General features: G+C 29.6%; 1 protein-coding gene and 1 pseudogene across 1 annotated transcript; both read left to right on the top strand.

The window, feature by feature from the left end:
• The first annotated feature begins 10960 nt into the window (after window positions 1-10960).
• On the top strand, window positions 10961-15855 carry LOC130936289 (probable protein phosphatase 2C 60; annotated as a pseudogene).
• A 318-nt stretch (window positions 15856-16173) lies between these two features.
• Window positions 16174-17986, top strand: LOC130936290 (uncharacterized). Its single transcript, XM_057866334.1, has 3 exons — window positions 16174-16505; window positions 16855-16990; window positions 17599-17986. Exons 1-3 carry the CDS (start codon window positions 16423-16425, stop codon window positions 17695-17697), a joined length of 318 nt encoding a protein of 105 aa, XP_057722317.1. The 5' UTR covers window positions 16174-16422; the 3' UTR covers window positions 17698-17986.
• Window positions 17987-18438: the final 452 nt, after the last annotated feature.

Genomic DNA, 18438 nt, shown 5'->3' with positions numbered 1-18438 from the left:
TTTATGTCCATTCTTTCTATATATAATTAATGAGGAAATTTGCTTAACCATGATGCAGAGAAAAAAGAAAAGAAAAGAAAATGGTTATTAGAGCCAAGTTACTTTCTCTGTATGTGTTCGTCAGTTTGTGTGGGATCATATATTCAATTGCAGTGGCGAAACTTGAAATAAAATTTTAGGGGGCCACATAAAAGATAATTGTCAAAATGCTTTTGATATCGTCTAATCTCATCTCTCTGGTTTTGGTGATATTGTCAAATTTAAAGTCATTTTTCAAGGTCTCTTTCTAAAAAATTAAGGTCAAACTCATCAGATGTAATTTTTTGAACTTTTGAAAGTTGTATCTCACTTTTTTCGCGATTCATTAAAATAGAAAAACTATCTACATGTGTTGATATTGTAAAAATTATACGTTCTCCTTCTTAAATATTAGTCTTTCTCTTAAAAAATGCATTAATTTTTTTATTTTTTATTATTATTTTATATAAAAATTTGAATATATATCCTGTAGAATATGTAAAGAAGAAGTTAGAAGGACAAATATTAAAATTTATAATATTTATTGAATTTTTTTATCAATTTATACAAATACAATAATATTAATACTTGTTGAATATTCTATTATTTTTTATCATATAAAAAATTAAATTAAATAAATAGTAAAATATAAAATAATATTAAATTAAATAAATAAATAATGTCTAATTTTTTATATTTAAACTTAAAGGTAGAGAGAGTATTACTTATTAAATTTATTGGGTACTTTAAGTCATAGTAAAATATTTAAACCAATTAAATTATTTTTTATCTTTTGAAAAGGTACTACTAATTTTTTTATAAAAAGTTTGGGGGGTCATGGCTCCCCCTTGTCTGAATTAAGCTCCGCCACTGTTCAAGTGTACATTAAAATTAGTTACTAAAATTAGTCATTGATATAAAACATATATTAAAATATAAATATACATTAAAAATAAATTAAAACATATATATATATATATATATATAAATATATAGTGACTAATTTTAATGGTTAATTTTAATGTATAAATAATATTTTTGTCATATACTATATAAATATTTACTATAGTACGTGTCTAAAAATTCTTGTTTAATTACTAAAAAAAATTAAATATTAAATTTTTAATTTAAAAATATAAATAAAAAATAAATTAAACAAAAATTAAACACTAAATAAAAAACACCACAAAATTAGTCTTCTATATATCTTAAATATCTAAATACTATAGTCTTGTGTGAAAAGAAAGTTTCTATATATAGTGTGTAAGTGCATTGTTTTCTCGAAAAGTAAAAAGAACTTATTAACTGTACTTTTGGATCCTAACTTAAGATGAAACGTAATTATTCTGATAATCTACAAAAACTTTTGTCTTTAAATTTCTTCAATTTCCTCTATACTTCATGGTTACTCAGTCACGCTTGGGTATCCTCCTTTCACTTTCAGCTGACTCACGCTTGGTTGAATGATTGGTGTAGAAGAGATTAAGCATTGCTGAGAAATAGTGCTCATAAGCAAGAGATTAAAGCACAAGATTCTCTACGATGAATCAGACAGTGACAAAATATATCTTATATATGTATGTCCTTTTTGTTAAATATATATTCATTGTATATTTTTATTCAAAAATATTTTATAAATACTAAATTAATTATCAAGTATTCATCATGTATTTTTGACTTTAGATATTCTAAAATAAAAAAATTAAGAAAAAGAATTAATCACCATTAATTTTATAATTTTTATAAAACGTATGTTTCATTATTTTAATTCATTAAAAATGTTTGATAACTAAAAAAAATTAGTCAAATAAAACAAATTTTGATTTTTTCTTTTTGTTTCTCTAACATTATCATTAATTCATATATATAATTAGATATTTCCAACCAAAATTGTCCACTTGCATTATTGTGGCCACTACACTACAAAAAACACGCTAATTTGCGGGGTATTTTATTTTTATTTGTGGCGGTTTTTAATTCTCGCAAATTGCGTAATGACGATTTAGTAAAATAACACAATTAAGTGTTCTGCAATAAATTATGGGAGTTCTTTCGGAACCGACGTTATTTTAAATTTCGAATAGCGACGGTTTTTTGCCCTCCAAACTGAAACTCTTCAGTCTACAACAAATAAGTGGGAGAGTCAGAAAGGTATTAAGGCTTGAAATATAGTATTAATTCATGATCCTTCGAGTCCGTTCATGGTAGACCAGAAGAGGTAGTCGGCTTACTCGCCTGGGATGCACCTTAAGGGGTTGTTCCTAGGTTACGAGTGTAGTAAGGAGATACAAAACAAAGACCTCATATGCTGTCAGTCTTTTGACGGTGATTATTCGTCTACTCGACTCCAGCAGGCAATCAATCGGTGGTAACTCTGAAGACTATGGTTAGCCTAAGAGTTTAAGCATGATTGATCAACCTGGGCAGTTGTGCTAGTTGGTTGCTAGTACACCTGTCCTTAGAACCACTAAGCGGCGGTTTCAACTAAATTGTATTAGCTTCTAAAGACATCCAACGGTCCTGTGTTGTGAAGGTTTTGATTCAGGTTGTGGGGGTTTTAAAGTCCTGGAAATATCATATATTTAAAATAATTTTTTTCTTTTGTGAAAGTTGTGAACTCCCACAATTTGAAATGTGCTGCCAAAATATTTATACTATGCATATATATATATATATATATATATATATATTGTTTTTTCTTATTTTATAAAATATTAATTAGAATGTAAAATTTAATAAAATTAAAATTATTTAAAGTATAAATCTACAACACCAAATTATCATTATAATGTTATGATGTATTCGGCCAATAAATTGTATAACTATACTCACTCTGCAAAAAAAATAATAAATCAATTATCTCTACAAGTCTACAACACCGCCAACGACAGCCATCCATGCTGAGTAACAGTGTATGGATCAAGCTTTAGTTTTCACGAATTGAAGAGAAGTCTCTACCGACACGTTCTCTGTTTGCATCACGAGCAAAGTTTATGTGTTAGCTCCGGTGATGGTGCAGACATTGGGTATCGATAAGCGGAGAGATGGATAGAGACAGATCTGATGAGGGAGGAAATGAGTTTTATTTACTTTCATGCACTTATCCTTTCGCTGCTTCATATAATATGACACTTCTTTTTTGGCTCAGAACCCATACATAATAATTTTTTTATTTTGGACAGTTTTAGGTCCCATTACCAGTCCCAACTGACCAAACCCGCAATCCGACCGGATGAATCTGAAAAAAGAAAAACGATGCCTCTTCTTTATTCTCCATGACTGCCGCTGCTGTTATTCATCATGCTTAAAGAAGACTTAAAATTATTTGGCAAATAAACAGTTAAAGAATTAATTTTCATCCAAAGGTGGACCCAAGAAAACCAAAAAGATATATATGTAAGGGAACAAAAGCATATGGGCTATCTATATGCATATGCTCGAATAATGGCTATTCAATTTTCTTTTTAATTGTCATTTAGGATTCGAGAGAAAGACAAATTGTAACTCCCCCACACATATAATAACTATTTAGGCATCTCTTTGTTTAGTGACTAACTAATTAAAAGGAAAGTAAACAAAGCAAAGAAAAGAGAGAAAGGAGTTTCAGCAAAAGTACAGAATAAGAGTTTGTGTTAGCAGCATCTTTCCTGAGATCCATCTGAAGAGCAAACCGAGGTTCGAACCATCCATGTGAAATGTCATCTTCGTCTGAATTCTAATAGTCTCTCTTAACACTAAGAAAAACAAAAAAAGATTCTTTTTTATAATTATTCTAATACAATCTCTTTACAATAAGAGGGAAAACCATTGATCTCTTCTCCAGTGCTGAGAAGACGATTAGCAACATCACAAAACTGGATAACGGTGCATGTAGATAGGAATGATGTCAACAGGTAAAAAAACTGAACTCATGTTGATTCTTACTCTGCATGCCTATAAGAAAATGAACATACAGTAACACTCAATTGGTACATGACATAGAAATATATTACCCTAGATTGGTAAAATTGCTAGTCCCCTTATCCCATATTTAGTAAAAAAGTCTTCAAATTATACAAACTTAATTAGATTTCATAGGTTACAGTTTTAACCCCTTTTAACCAATAATAAAGCCGTGAAAACTTAAGAGGCTATACATCCTTATAGACCTTTTTCTATCAGTCAAAAAATTTAAAGATTTTGTTTTAACACATTCAACTCATCATTAAATAGTCAAACTCTATTTTGAGCTCAGTATAAAAAGGTAACTTCATAAAGAAATTGAAAAACAAAATTTATTTTAAGTACTTAAAAATAAAGATTCATCAAAAGGATATATGATATTTAATCCAATTGAACAAAAAAGAGTTCTTAATAATTTTATTTTTTGAGTAATTTTTATATAACTTTTTATGTATGTAGTTGTTTTGAAAATAATTTTTTTCGAATCAAATAACAGATATATTAGCATAAGATTTATGAAATAACTGTACTCATTAATAATTTATCATGTACTAAAAATATTGTAAATTTTTTTTATCTGATTAATTATAATTATTATTTAGTTAATCATTTTTGATATGTCATATTTTATTATGTTTGACTTAGGTTGAAGTAACTTATGTCATTAGTTGACTCGAAATTTTTTCAATTCAGATTTCTTTACCACTCTATTCATTTACCAAAGATACTAAAATTAATTATGGTATCTACAATTTGTATTTGACTTCAAAATAATCATCTGATGATCACATTCCGTAAATAATGTTTGTAGTCTATATGTTACTGTCATAGCCAGCCTTTTTTATTTTTTTTTACTCTTATAAAACTTAAATATATCAATGAAAATGACTATTTACTTTAGGCAGTATGGGTCTATTTCTTAGAATACAAATAATCGAAGTTTCGCTAACCTATGATGGTGCTGTTATATGCTCTCAGGAGGTTTTTGACAATCCAAGAATACTGAATCAAAGGAAAATAAGGGACTCTGAGGTTTTGACTATTCGACGGGCAGGTAACCAAATACATGTAATATTATATCTTGTATCTTAAATAGCTTGTGAAGGGAAACATTTAATTTTAGATGTAACATGCAATATAGGTAAACAGAACTTTGCCACCGCATTTTGTAGCAATTTATGGCCACCAATTAAAGTCCTCATGCTATGCAATTGATGAGTGGGATAATTGTCTGGTGTTGGATCTATAAAGTAAAACTAAACAGAAGGTCATAACGAAGTGTTCAATTGAGCTGATTAGATATTTCTATTTTGTTGGGAGAGGAACTACTATACAATTTACCTATGTGGATTTTGGGATATTTTTCATTCATTATGCAATGAAATGAACCAACCTATTAAAATTGTTCCAGATAAAAACTTTGATGTGGGGGACCGATTGGACCAAAATACACTACACAATGTAGAAAGAGCATTTCATCTAAAGTACGACAGCAACAGTGACGCCTCATCATCTGATGTTATGGTACTATCCGGGTCCGAACTATCTGATCTTCAGGACTCGTCAGACGAGGATAAAGATTTAACAATGGAAGGTAATAGCCCTAATAATCCAATAATTATGTGTGATCAAAGTTATTCATCAATTAAGATGAGCGAACAAAGTTCTGAAAGAGAAGAAATACCTGACAATGGGTAATGTGACACATAATTTTTGTATTCACCCATAAATTTTATTTTTGGATAACATTGAACTACATTTTAGAATGGAGACTAATAATTTAAAGTATCCACAAGCAGATACACTCCATATGTTTACCATAGGAAGACCCTGACACGTGCTGACCAGACTAGAAGTAGATTGACAAGTTGATTCTAAATAATTCAACTCAATTTTATGCAAACACGTTAAATTCTGGTTATGCATTTATGATAGATAATCTTAAAAAATTCTCCCTAAATACTAATAATGGTTCGTTTGTGTAGTACTTGGGTGTTAATTTGATGCACATCTTATTCCATCTAGACATGGTTCGATTTGGCAGATCGTTAGTCCACCTTTTAGCGGAGGTAACAACATCTTTTTTTTTCATCTACTCAGGAATGAAGGGAGAAATATAGAGTGAAAGTTCGGAGTTGACTGGATCGAATCTTGTCAAATGTATAAGTTGAAGGCAAAGGATAACATTATCCTAAAGTTGGATTTCCTGCAAAACCACCAGATAGATCTGATAATTGAAAGATTTTAAAGCGTGTGGGTGATTGAGATCTTAAGTTTTACCTTGACCATATTTTGAACTATATCATGAAGTGTATTGTTTATATTTTGCCTTGTTATCCATAATTATGTGAGAACTCCTATTTTGAATATGACCAACAATGACAACTAACAACTGCTCCCACAATTAACTCAGAAACAACACCAACAATTACATCTCAAACAATACAAAGTGCTAGTGCTGGGACAACCACACATTTTATACAGTTTATAATGGGGTAACATCAACTGTTAGAGGCAGAGAAACAACAATCAGAAGTAGAGAAACTTTAAGTGGGCCCAATAATATTGTTTCAAGCAGGAGCAGCAACTCAACTCCAATACCATAGTTGTTTAGTTGATGAAAACTACTTATTTTGTTGTATTAGTTCAATCTTGTTTTAATCTAAATTAGACTTTTGGGCTTGTTTATGTTTAATGTAATCAAGAGAAATGATAGACTCTTCTATTTTATTTTGCTGTTATGATGTTCTGAGTACAATCTTTAGACTCTTTAATAGATATTAGACTCTTGTGTTTCTCTATGAATCCACCATGTATCACAAGCTGAAGTTTGTTTTAATCTTTAAAGATAGTATTATAGAATTATAAACACGTGTTTCAGTTATGTATGACAGGAATTAATACATGATAAATACATACTTTAAACAGCATGTCATTAATCTTACAGGACCTATTTAGTCAAATAAAGCAAATACACATGGTTATTTATGTCATCTGATTAATCATTCATAGGTACTTCTATCAAATATAACAAACTGAATTGGTTCAAACTGGTTTGTCATTCTTAACAACAAACAATGCTCATAAACAACAACGATTTCCAGATTACATCAATCCTATATTTTCATCACTAAATACAAATTACAAACTAAACAAAACACAACCACCAATGCTATAGTTACAAGGAACACTCTACTTGTTCTAACTTCTCTCCTGAGTTTTTCTACTTTCCTTGCAATCTTGGAGAAGCTTTCTTGATTCTCCCTTTTAATTGCAGTAATTGTCAACCCATCTTCACATATTGCATAAGAATGCTCTGTATTTCTTTTAGCTAATTATCTTGCAAGACCTTCTCAATTTTTTTCGATCTCATCACCTACATAAAGTATTTATAGTCTCTTGTCTGAAAAATCAAAATACTCATGTCCATCCAACTGACAACGAAAATTCAAAAAAAAAAAAAGAAACCTTCACAAAAAAAAAAAGAAAACAGAAAAAAGAACAATGCTAAGCCATTACCTTTTAGAGAGGACATCAGATGAACCATCTATTTAAGTTTGTTACCGTGCCAGATTTTTATTAACGCAACTTTCAGTACACAGAAGCATCTCCCATCAAACTTCTTTTCCTTCTTCTTTCTCGAACTCGAAGCATTGCTGCAACTTATATTACTTGTAGCAGAGTTAAATCTGCACAAAGACATGGCCAGAGGTTAGAGAATTTTTCTTTGTCAATGTTCGTGTTTGAGGAAGAAACAAAAATAAAATTATTTTAATTTCTGAGTTAGAATAAACATTGGAGAAGAAAGAAAGAAGAAAGGCATGCTAGGATTTTAGTTTTTGTAGAGGTATATGTTGGGTTACATGTAGATAGGTTTGGAGTGATTTTGTTACCACGTAGGTTTGGATATTAAAAGGACCAAGTGCAAAACCAACGATAGAGTACTTTTGATACATATAGGTCATCTTCTGTGATTATAAGATAAGTTTCTTTCTTCTATGAATATATTTATCTGCGTTTATATCTTTTATAAGTATAAATGATCATTTATTTATTTATTTTATTTGGTCACACAAAACGTTTCTCAAAGTTGTTTTGTTGGATTCAATCTTATGAATTGCGCTAAAACTAATGGGCTCAAGTTAAGGACCATTTGGTTTCTGTTTACCAAATACACGTTGCTTGTTTTAATGTTTAACAAACGTCATTTTAGGTATTATCCATGTATTACACACCCACACAACACACTCACACACACTATATGAATTTATTTAAAGGTTCATTTTTCCTCTCATTTTTTAATGTGTAAAAAAATCAACTATTCAAATATTAAATTAATGACACAAAATATATTAAAAATATATAAAATAATATTCATAATAATATAATATATATAATAATTAATTCTTAGGGTTTATATAATATTATATAGTTGACACATAAATACATTTCGCTTTTTAATTTTAGTGTTAGACTTTTAATAATTTTTTAAATAATATCAAGATTTGATGTATTTTTTTATACGAAGAACATAAATTTAAAAGCCAGATTTATGATTTTTAATTTTATAACATATAAATTTAAGGATTGTTTTTTTTAATTTTAAAATTTTTAAATATACAAATTTAATCTTCATATTTATATTTTAATATTAAAAAAATTTAAATATATAAATCGAATCCTTTAAATTTTTACGATAAAAAAAAATTATTTCAACACAAATCAAACTTTTTGATTTGTTAATTTAAAAAATTTGACCCCTAATATTTTTCTACAAATTATATTATTATTTAAATTTAAAAGTTCGATTTATTATTTAAAATAAAATAAAATTTAAAATTTATATAAAAAAAAACACACCGATTAATCATTACCATAAATTATACTTAATCTTTCTCCATATCTAAAACAATTAGCCAATACAGTCATCTCTATTTTCCATTGTTACTCTATCAAGTACATAATCTTCATATATTTTAAGTGAATAAATAAAACCAAACCATTAGCAGCAACAACAACAACAAGATTTAATTACTTTATTAATTTTTATAATTTTATTAAATTTATAATTAAATTTTTATTTTTTTAATTAAGTATTTATACTACTTTTAATTTTATAATTAAATTTTTATTAGTATAAAAAATGTTAAAATTAACGAATTATTTTTTTACAAATTAAAAGTACCTATAATTAAAAATATAATTAATCTTTTGGCCACATATTTTTTAAAAAAATATAAAAAAAAATAACATGAATATTTATATCTTTAATAATTTCTCTTATATGAGAGCTTTTTTTGGTTTACTTAATTTTTGTATAAACATTCTTTTTCTCTTAGATCTTTTGAATATAGAACAGAACTCTAATATTATAACATAAAATTATTTATTCCAAAAATTTAAATTAATAAAATCTAAAAAAAAACATAAATAATTATATCTCAAACAAAATTTAATTATAAAATTAAAAATAACATAAAAATTTAATAAAAATATAAAAAATTAATTACAAATTTAATAAAATTATAAAAATTCACAAAATAATTAAACCTAATAACAACAACTTTCCTTAATCTATCATCGTCTATCATTTTTTTTTTCTTCTTTACTTAAAATCTAAAGGATTCTCTCGTTGTTGATTTTGTTTTTCAGCTCATCATTCGCATATTGCTTTTTGTTGTCTATCATCATTTGCACATTTAGTTAATGCAATAATAAGCTAAGCTACTCTTTTTGTATAGTTTAGAGTTTAGACACAAAGTTACACCTAATAAACCTTCTAAATTGAGCATTATACAAATTGATATCCCTCAAAATATTGTTAACATAAGTCTCCTATTCACCCCTTTTTATTTATGGAAAATTTTTATACACTTGCATGGCCATACAGGCTAACGCACGTTATATAATAAGTGCCATTAAAATAGTACAAAATATTCATTTGTTTCATATAAATTTAAGACATTAAAAACAAAAACTATGTAGAACAATCTATAATATTGCATAACAATTTATATTAATAAAAAATATTTTTGTATGTATTTATATTTATTTATTTTAGAACAAAAGACTATATTTACTATTTTAAAATATTATATATTAAAATATATATATATATACACTAATATATTTTATATTTATAAAATCTATTAATATTTTTTTATAACATTTTTTATTTTTATTTAATAAAATCTAATAATTAAAATAAAATAGTCAATACGCACAAAATTACTGAACTTGTTGTAAACACACCCCTTCATATGAAACTCTTTACATCCAAGTCAACTTTATTTTGAGAAAGACTTGAAGGCAACCGTCGTTATCTGGTCCTATTCAATTATCAACCAGAACATGTAATAATATAAGGTTTCCGATTAACCAACAGAAAAATGGTTTTTTACCCCTTTTTTTTAATATCCAAATCAATATTTCTTAAATTTCCATAAATGAGTTTGGGAGGGGGCGGGGGAGTTGAAAGTTAAGATGCCGTTGGCCTTTGACCTTTGCGAGTTGAAGTTTTAGAGAGACAGAGATCGAATAACAAAAAAGATTTTGAGAAAAATGAAAGGATAAAAATAAGAGCGATAATATCACTATCTTTAATTTTTATATACTAATATTTTTTTGGTTATGATATTAAAAATTAAATGACACACTATCATATTAACAAGATTCTTAACTCAATTATTTGGATTCTTTTTAGCTCTATTGGGATCTAATAAAATAAACTAATGAACAGTAAAAAGAAGAAATTGCATATCCAAAATTTATATCGGTTCATTATTAACTTATATTTGTTATTTTTTACATGTTAATTAATCCTTTAAAAGAATATTAATATCCGAATATGGTTATATTTTGCCCATGAAAATATTGTTCATTTGTGGTGGACTGGTGGCAGTGGGTGAACAGTCACTCTCACACACAAAAACAAGTAATTTCTTAGAAGCTCCTCAAAATTAAAAACACAAACTAACATATGAAAGGATCATTCTATTCTGTGCCAGAAAAAAAAAACAAAAAGAAAGAAAGTCTTCTCCTTTTCTTTTCTTTTCTTTTTTTTTTTTAAATTATTCTCACTGACACCACTAGTTGTGCTAGCAACTTGTTTTGTGCATGTACATTCATTCTTCTGCTCTGTGCCTCAAACCTTTCTTCATTCTCCCCATTTTTTTTTTATTCCCAATTTCCAGTTCTCGTTTCCTTTCCCTAACAAGACAAAGAGAGTGCTGTTCATTTTCTCCTTCTTTATAAAGTGAAAGTCTTCTCTTGAAACTCATAAAAAAAGTTCCTTTTTGACTTTCCAAGGAGTCACTGCAAAAGTCAAGTGAGTCTGCTATGCACACAATTATGAGTTTTGGAACTCTTTTTTGTTCATAGCTTCTCTTTCTCTTTATTATCATCTCTGTCTTGCTTGATATTGGATTCTGACTCTGTTTGATCTTTTGACCGGTGAATTCTTTGCCAAATTGAAATATAATGAGGCCTCCATTAGTTTTATCTATTCAAATATTCTATCGTTGTCATTCCATTTTCATCACTGCTTGTTGTAGTTCTGTTTGCTCTGTGTTGAAATATTTAGTTATTTTGTTCCTTGGTTTGTGTTGAATGCTTTATTATCACCTATGAATTATGATGCACAAATACTTAATTTTTTATTTGCTTGTACATAAACTATGCATATATGCATCAAATACTGCTATCTTAAACCTGTTAAATTTATAACTAATTTCTTTTTAATACTTGTATTCGTATTTGTGCCACATAGGCTAATGATATCAGAACTGATAAGCATTATGTCATCAATATTTTTCTTCAGAACTTTGATTTCATTGCCCCTGGCACTTCTAGATAATATTTTTTCTTGTTTGGTTCTTTCTACTTTCCTTTTGAAAATGGAAGTTTGATTCTTAATTTTTTGTTACTATTTTGGTGTAGGTTTTTCTTTCATTGTAATGCTTGAAGAAATAAAACTAATGCATATGTTTTTATTCAGATAGGGATGGGAACAAATCTGAGTTTTCCCAAAACTGAAAAGTTTTCTGAAGACGGAGAAAATGACTGTCTTAGATATGGTTTGTCATCGATGCAAGGGTGGCGCGCAACAATGGAAGATGCAGTGAGTAATCAGTAATAAATTACTTGGAACATAGCTTTTGAGAATGAAAATATGTTGACTTTTTTATACCCTTTTCTTCTGCTAGCATGCTGCACATCTTGATGTGGATGCGTCCACTTCATTTTTCGGTGTATATGATGGGCATGGAGGTGAGGATTGAACAAGTTTGGCTATTTGGAAGAATGACAGATTGCTGGTTTAACTATGTTACATAAAGGAAGAACATTCTAGGCATTAGAATTTAGAGCTTAGTAATAATTAGCTACATGCATTTTCTAGGGAAAAGCCGGGTAAAAACAGGACTAAGAAATTACATTTGGACTCTAACTGGATTGCTTTATTGCTATAGAATCGTTAGTAAATACGATCACGAACTCTAAATCTCTACAAGAATGTGGATAATTTACGAGTTCCCTCAACTTTCGCTAAACTCTCACCATAACTTACATTACAAGTATCACTATCTATCTCTTTCTTTTTCTTATTTATACATAACAATTGCCCAAAATATGCATGAAATTGTTACTCTTCGATTTTGGAGGAAAAGGGAAGGAAGGGAAGGATTTCTAGTGTAAAGTGAAGTCTCTTTTACTTTTCAAAGCCTTTCCCTCCAAAATTTCAACTTGGAAACGCACATTACATGTCCTATCAGAATATTACTGAAATTATGTATGGTTTTGTAATCAACAATGTGTTTTCGATGCTTAATTAACTCCAAAATTTCCAGGTAAGGCGGTTGCAAAGTTTTGTGCCAAGTATCTTCACCTTCAGGTGCTTAAGAGTAAAGCATACCTTGATGGAGATATAGCAGTTTCTCTTCAGAAAGCTTTTTTCAGGTTATATGAGAAAGAGGTCCCTTAAGTGTGTTCCGCTGTTCTTTGTTAATTACATCACCAAAACAAGTTTTGTGTTTGTATACAGTCTATGAAGTTTGAACTATTTAGAGTATAAACCTTCTTTTGGCTCACAAACTTTTAAAGGAGGTTGGGGATCCACTTCCCAGCTAAACTATCCAGAAATAAATAACTGCTTACATAATCAATTATGCACAAAAGCGACAGTATAAATAAGATATTATTGAAATGATTTTTATGTTTTAGTCTTACCAAACATCCTAAATAGTCCCTTGCAGGTATACCAGACACTTGAATATTTAAAAGGTTCTCTTTTCTGAAAAATAATTAAAAAATGAAATAAAATAAAATTATATAGTTAGTGAATGTATATGACTTAGTCTACATATTGTTGACCAAAATAGCATATGAAAACGGTGAAGTTATGAACTAATGTTTCATTATTATTATGCAGAATGGACGAGATGATGCAGGGTCAAAGAGGTTGGAGGGAATTAGCAGCCTTGGGTGATAAGATGAACAAGTTTAATGGGATGATGGAAGGTTTGATTCGGTCTCCACGCGGCAACAATGGTAATTGCCAAAGTGATGATTGGACTTTTGAGGAGGTAGGGGTTTTGTTTATTTCTTTTTCTTTTCTTGCCAACTTACCATAGCTTAATTTGATCTTATATATTGTAATTTCTAAGTAGGGACCCCATTCCAATTTTGCTGGACCAACTTCTGGAAGCACTGCTTGTGTAGCAATTGTTAAAAACAACCAACTTTTTATTGCAAATGCCGGTGATTCGCGTTGTGTTTTGTCTAGGAAGGGTCAGGTAATAACTTCATATTGAAGCTTCTTAGATCTCTATCATGCTAACCGCTTCTTTGAATGTATATCTACACTGCATGCTGTGTTTTCTGTGAATTGCTAGTGTACATTTCGTAGCATATGTCTCTTGAATTAACTAGTTAGAATGCATAGATATTGTTTTTATTTCTTTCTCTTGTGGACTATGTCTCTTAAAGATTGTAGATATATTTTTTAAGTTCTAACTATGGCTGTTTTGCATAGGCATACAATTTAACAAGAGACCACAAACCTGACCTTGCAATTGAGAAGGAAAGAATCTTAAAAGCTGGTGGTTTCATTCACGCAGGACGAGTTAATGGGAGTTTAAATCTTGCAAGAGCTATAGGTATTTACAAATCTGTGTTTAGGAAGATCTATGAATTTGTCAGTATGAAAAGACACATTCAACGTGTATCAATGTTCTGCAGGTGACGTGGAATTTAAGCAGAATAAATTTCTCTCAGTTGAAACACAGATTGTGACTGCAAATCCAGATATAAACATTGTAAGTTTGTTCTTGTTGAAATCAGTTAAGTTCCAATGTGATACATAGATCTACCATAGTTTCCAATTTAGTGATATGCTAGTCCTAGAACTCATAATAAAATGTGTGGTTAAGAGTCTCTCATTACTTCATAACCATGCATTTTATTTGTTTTAGTTTCTATTTCGAGTTTTTAACTCGAATTAGCCCGCTAACATATATTGGTTGACTCTTTTTATAGGTTGATCTTTGCGACGAAGATGAATTTATGGTGCTCGCTTGTGATGGCATATGGTATGCTACTAATGTTTCTCATATTTCCATTTAGATTTTTAATGTTATCTTGAATTTGGCAGAATAGTATGATTATTTAAGAAATGCAAAGTGAGCTCAGTGTTGCCCCAAGGCAAAAGAAACATTGATGTGTTAAACCGAAAAGCGAGTCACTTTGATGCGGCAAGGTGATGCAACCTCATAAGTGAAGTGATGCACACATTTTAGGAAAAAAATCCCTGAATATGCATCTTAACAACAAATCATCACATAAACTAAAACTTGAGTCATAAAAGTGTGAGAAACTGTACTGGTGGATATATTTCCCTTTTACTTTCTCTTGTTTAAATCCCTGAATTTTTGCAAACGTTTGTTTCTCTTTAATTTTTTCAGGGACTGCATGTCGAGTCAACAATTGGTTGATTTCGTGCGTCAAGAACTGCTGTTGGTGAGTTTTATACAAGTTTCCTAATAAGGGTCAGTATGGTTTAGGTGCTATAAATGAAGTGAGAAATTGGTGGATGAGTTTTGTATATAATTTATTTTTCTAAATTATATCTTTTAAAATTTTACCCTCCAACTAAACTGAGCTAAGAGAACGAAGTACATTTAAGTTTTCAGTTATCTTTCATCAACCAAAAGAAGTTACCTGTCATTCTTGTCATGTCATGATACACCAATACTTAACCTTTCAAGGTTACATTTAAGTTTTATGTAGTTTTGGTTAATGTGATTTCAAACAACAGATGTTCTTAAAATGTTACTATTTAACTTGTCAGGAAACAAAACTTTCTGCGGTGTGTGAGCGAGTACTAGATCGTTGTTTGGCACCGTCAATTACTATTGGCGAGGGATGCGATAACATGACCATGATCTTGGTGCAGTTCAGAAAACCTTCCCAATTCATGCCCCAACAGAAGAGCAATACTCTTCAAATGAAGCAAAACTAGAAGGAAGTCAAAGTTAGGACTTAGCAGCCACAATTCCAGTGTGAATTGTTAATTTATAGTATTGAGCACTTGTTAGAATCCATCCATATATTGCTCCAATTCCAACTAGCTAAGTTTTGTACCATGGAATGGATCCTCAATTTAACTTTTCACTTTACAAGGTTGAGCATGTTTCTCCTGTATAATCTGTTGGGTCCTAACTTGCATAACAGAAATATAGAGACGTTGGAATACAGTTACAAAACATGTAAACGGTATTTGTCTTGTGTTAAAAATTTGCTCAAGTTTTCATCCAAAATATTAGGACAATTTGAACATGGACAGTATTTCTTCTCTCTCAATAAGTACAGTTTATGCGGTGAAAACTCAGTGCAGTCGACTTCACATGAAGTTGATAACTGAGAGTCGTTAAATAATTTGACTGATTTGACTAAATTTTTATCCAACGGCTTTTTAATGACTCTTAATTATTAACTTTTCGTGAAGTCGACTGCAACTAAGTTTTTACCTTATTGTATATACAGTAATTTGTCAAGTTTGTGCCACGTCAAACGAAAAGCGAATATGAAAGGAAGAAATAGAGAATTCAGGCAACTTAGTCAATATATAGATTTCTTGCTCCCCAAGGATTTCAGAGGGTTTTCATTCTTTAAATTAGAATGATATGAATTTCAATTTCAATTTCATTTTCATTTCCATTTCATTTATCACATGGTGAAACAAACTAGTTAGTTAGTTATATTCTTCGCGCTTAGTCGGTTACAACTGACAACACGTCACTTCACCCGACCTGAAATAAATACTTCACTATTTCATAACTGAACCGAATCCAGACACTCGTTCATTCTTCATCATAGCGATCGAACAAGTTCGTTCTTTCTTTGCGAGCTTCAATTGAACGTAACGAGCCTTCCAGAAGCGAATACCAGTTGCTGCAAGCAATAACAATGGAGTGGTGTGATCACTGTGTGCGCTATCAACAAACCAGAATTGAACAAATTCCCGACGTTTTCCCCAAGAATTTCAACGGGTTCTTCTTCTTACCCTGGATTCCTCTCTTCTTCTTTTTTTTCAATTAATTAGCGTATCAAAACTACAAGGAGTAGGGTTTTTCTTTCAAATCTATACTGCAATTTGCATGCATTATCATAATTGCCATCTTTAATTCTTTTCTTTTCTTTATTTATTTATTTGTATTTTGATTTTAAGATATAGTACATAATTATCGGAAAAGAAAAGATAATGACAATGTTCTTGGGATTTGGTGTTTGGAGAAGATATTTTATATTCTAATCATTCCAATCTCGTTGATTGATTAATTTACCCTATCTGGTTTTTATTTATTTTTAATTTATTTATTATCTATGTTGTGTTTGCAGGTCTTGTAGTTCTTGTGGGAAGGTTCTATGGGACATGAGTATCGGCTTCTCCCAACAAATTAAGAATAACAGCAAAGGTTATGACAGAATGAAGAAAGTGAGAAAGGTCAAGGACAATCCAAAAGTTGAGAAATGTGTAAGTACTCTCAATATTCCTCTGTTAATTTCATAGAATTCAATATTTTAATGCAGTTTCAATAAGAATGTTGATTGCAATTTGCACTATATAGACTATTGTGTTGGCCTTACTGTTTCTTGAACAATTGCTTTCTCTATTTGAGCCCTGCCTAGAGACCATTATGGTTTTGATTGATAATATATATATGGTGTCTAATTATATTCATCATAATGAAAAATGATATGTTCAAGGTTTGAAATTCTGTGAAAGATGAACTATATGATGACATTCATTAAGCCTTACCTTGAATCTTAATGTGTGTCCTCGGCAATCTTCCAGATTGTAAGGGAAATTTTGGTTTGCCCCAGTTTCTTGTGCTTCTGTTTGTATGCATTATATTTATATGTATACTTTATCATTAATTAGTTATAATTTATATGGGAAAGTTATTCATATGTGATATGTTTTTTAAGCAATGTTATTTGTGCACTGAAAAAACTTATGTTTAAATTTGAGTTTTAAGTAACATTCTGTATTTGTTATATTCGACCCCATTTTCAATTTATGCTTTAATTAATCATCAGATGGTTGAATTGACAATATTTTTGTGTGGATGTTCCATGCAGATTGTAGTAGATTCTATGGATGAAGAAGATTATTCTACGGATGAAGAAGATAACGAAGATAAGGAGGAAGACAAAAGTATCAATTCTGATATCAACTGAAGATTGATGAGGCATGTAGCTCAGATGTGACATACCAAGATCTTATCAGAACAATGTTCTTCAGATTTTAATTTTCTAACTTTTATGGTCAAAATTCAAATGTCTCTCTTTCATTGAAACCTCATTCATTCGATTCATGAGGCCCCATAGTTCCTGGTTGTTTTGTTATTTGGCATTCATCTTTTCAATAAAATTAGAGCTTTCTATTAAAAACAAACAAAGAAAAGCTCCTTCATTTTACTGTGTGTGCTGTGTTTCAGAAGAGTAATTCATCCTCTTTTATTATCATTTGGACTTTAGATACATGAATTTATGATTGAGTGTTGACTTGATCTTTATAATATCTAATAACTTTTCTAGTCTGAATTTCATTCATAATTACATTATGTGTTATATTTTACATGATACTTAAAAACTATGTAATAAATGTGAGCAAAGTTTTACGGAAGTTTTCAATTTCTCTTTTGAGTTGAACTACCTTATTGCTTTGACAACTTGAGGCCTTCTTTCTTTGTTGGCGTAATCATGTTCTACCTAAAATTCATCGGAAGAGGGGGGAGGGGGGATCAATGGCTATGAACATACTAAAAGAAATCTTTATATATAATTTTATTCATTCGTTTCTTTATTGTTACCAGATTTTTGAAAATAAAAAAAAAACGAAAAGAAAAAAAAATAGATATAGTTAACATTCTTATCATACTTTTATGTTCATACTTCATAATTCATATACGGGCCATT

Source organism: Arachis stenosperma, chromosome 6 (genome assembly GCF_014773155.1).
Source record: "Arachis stenosperma cultivar V10309 chromosome 6, arast.V10309.gnm1.PFL2, whole genome shotgun sequence".
Lineage (NCBI taxonomy): Eukaryota > Viridiplantae > Streptophyta > Magnoliopsida > Fabales > Fabaceae > Arachis > Arachis stenosperma.
Note: the sequence above shows the minus strand (reverse complement) of the source record. Positions and strands in the feature narration are given on the sequence as shown.

Bases quoted from the DNA above. Each gene is read 5' to 3' on its own strand.
- LOC130936290 (XM_057866334.1), top strand. From the start codon at position 16,423: ATGGAGTGGTGTGATCACTGTGTGCGCTATCAACAAACCAGAATTGAA. The intron at 16,506-16,854 runs GTTCTTCTTCTT...TTGTGTTTGCAG, and splicing joins TTCCCCAAGAATTTCAACGG to GTCTTGTAGTTCTTGTGGGA. The intron at 16,991-17,598 runs GTAAGTACTCTC...TGTTCCATGCAG, and splicing joins ATCCAAAAGTTGAGAAATGT to ATTGTAGTAGATTCTATGGA.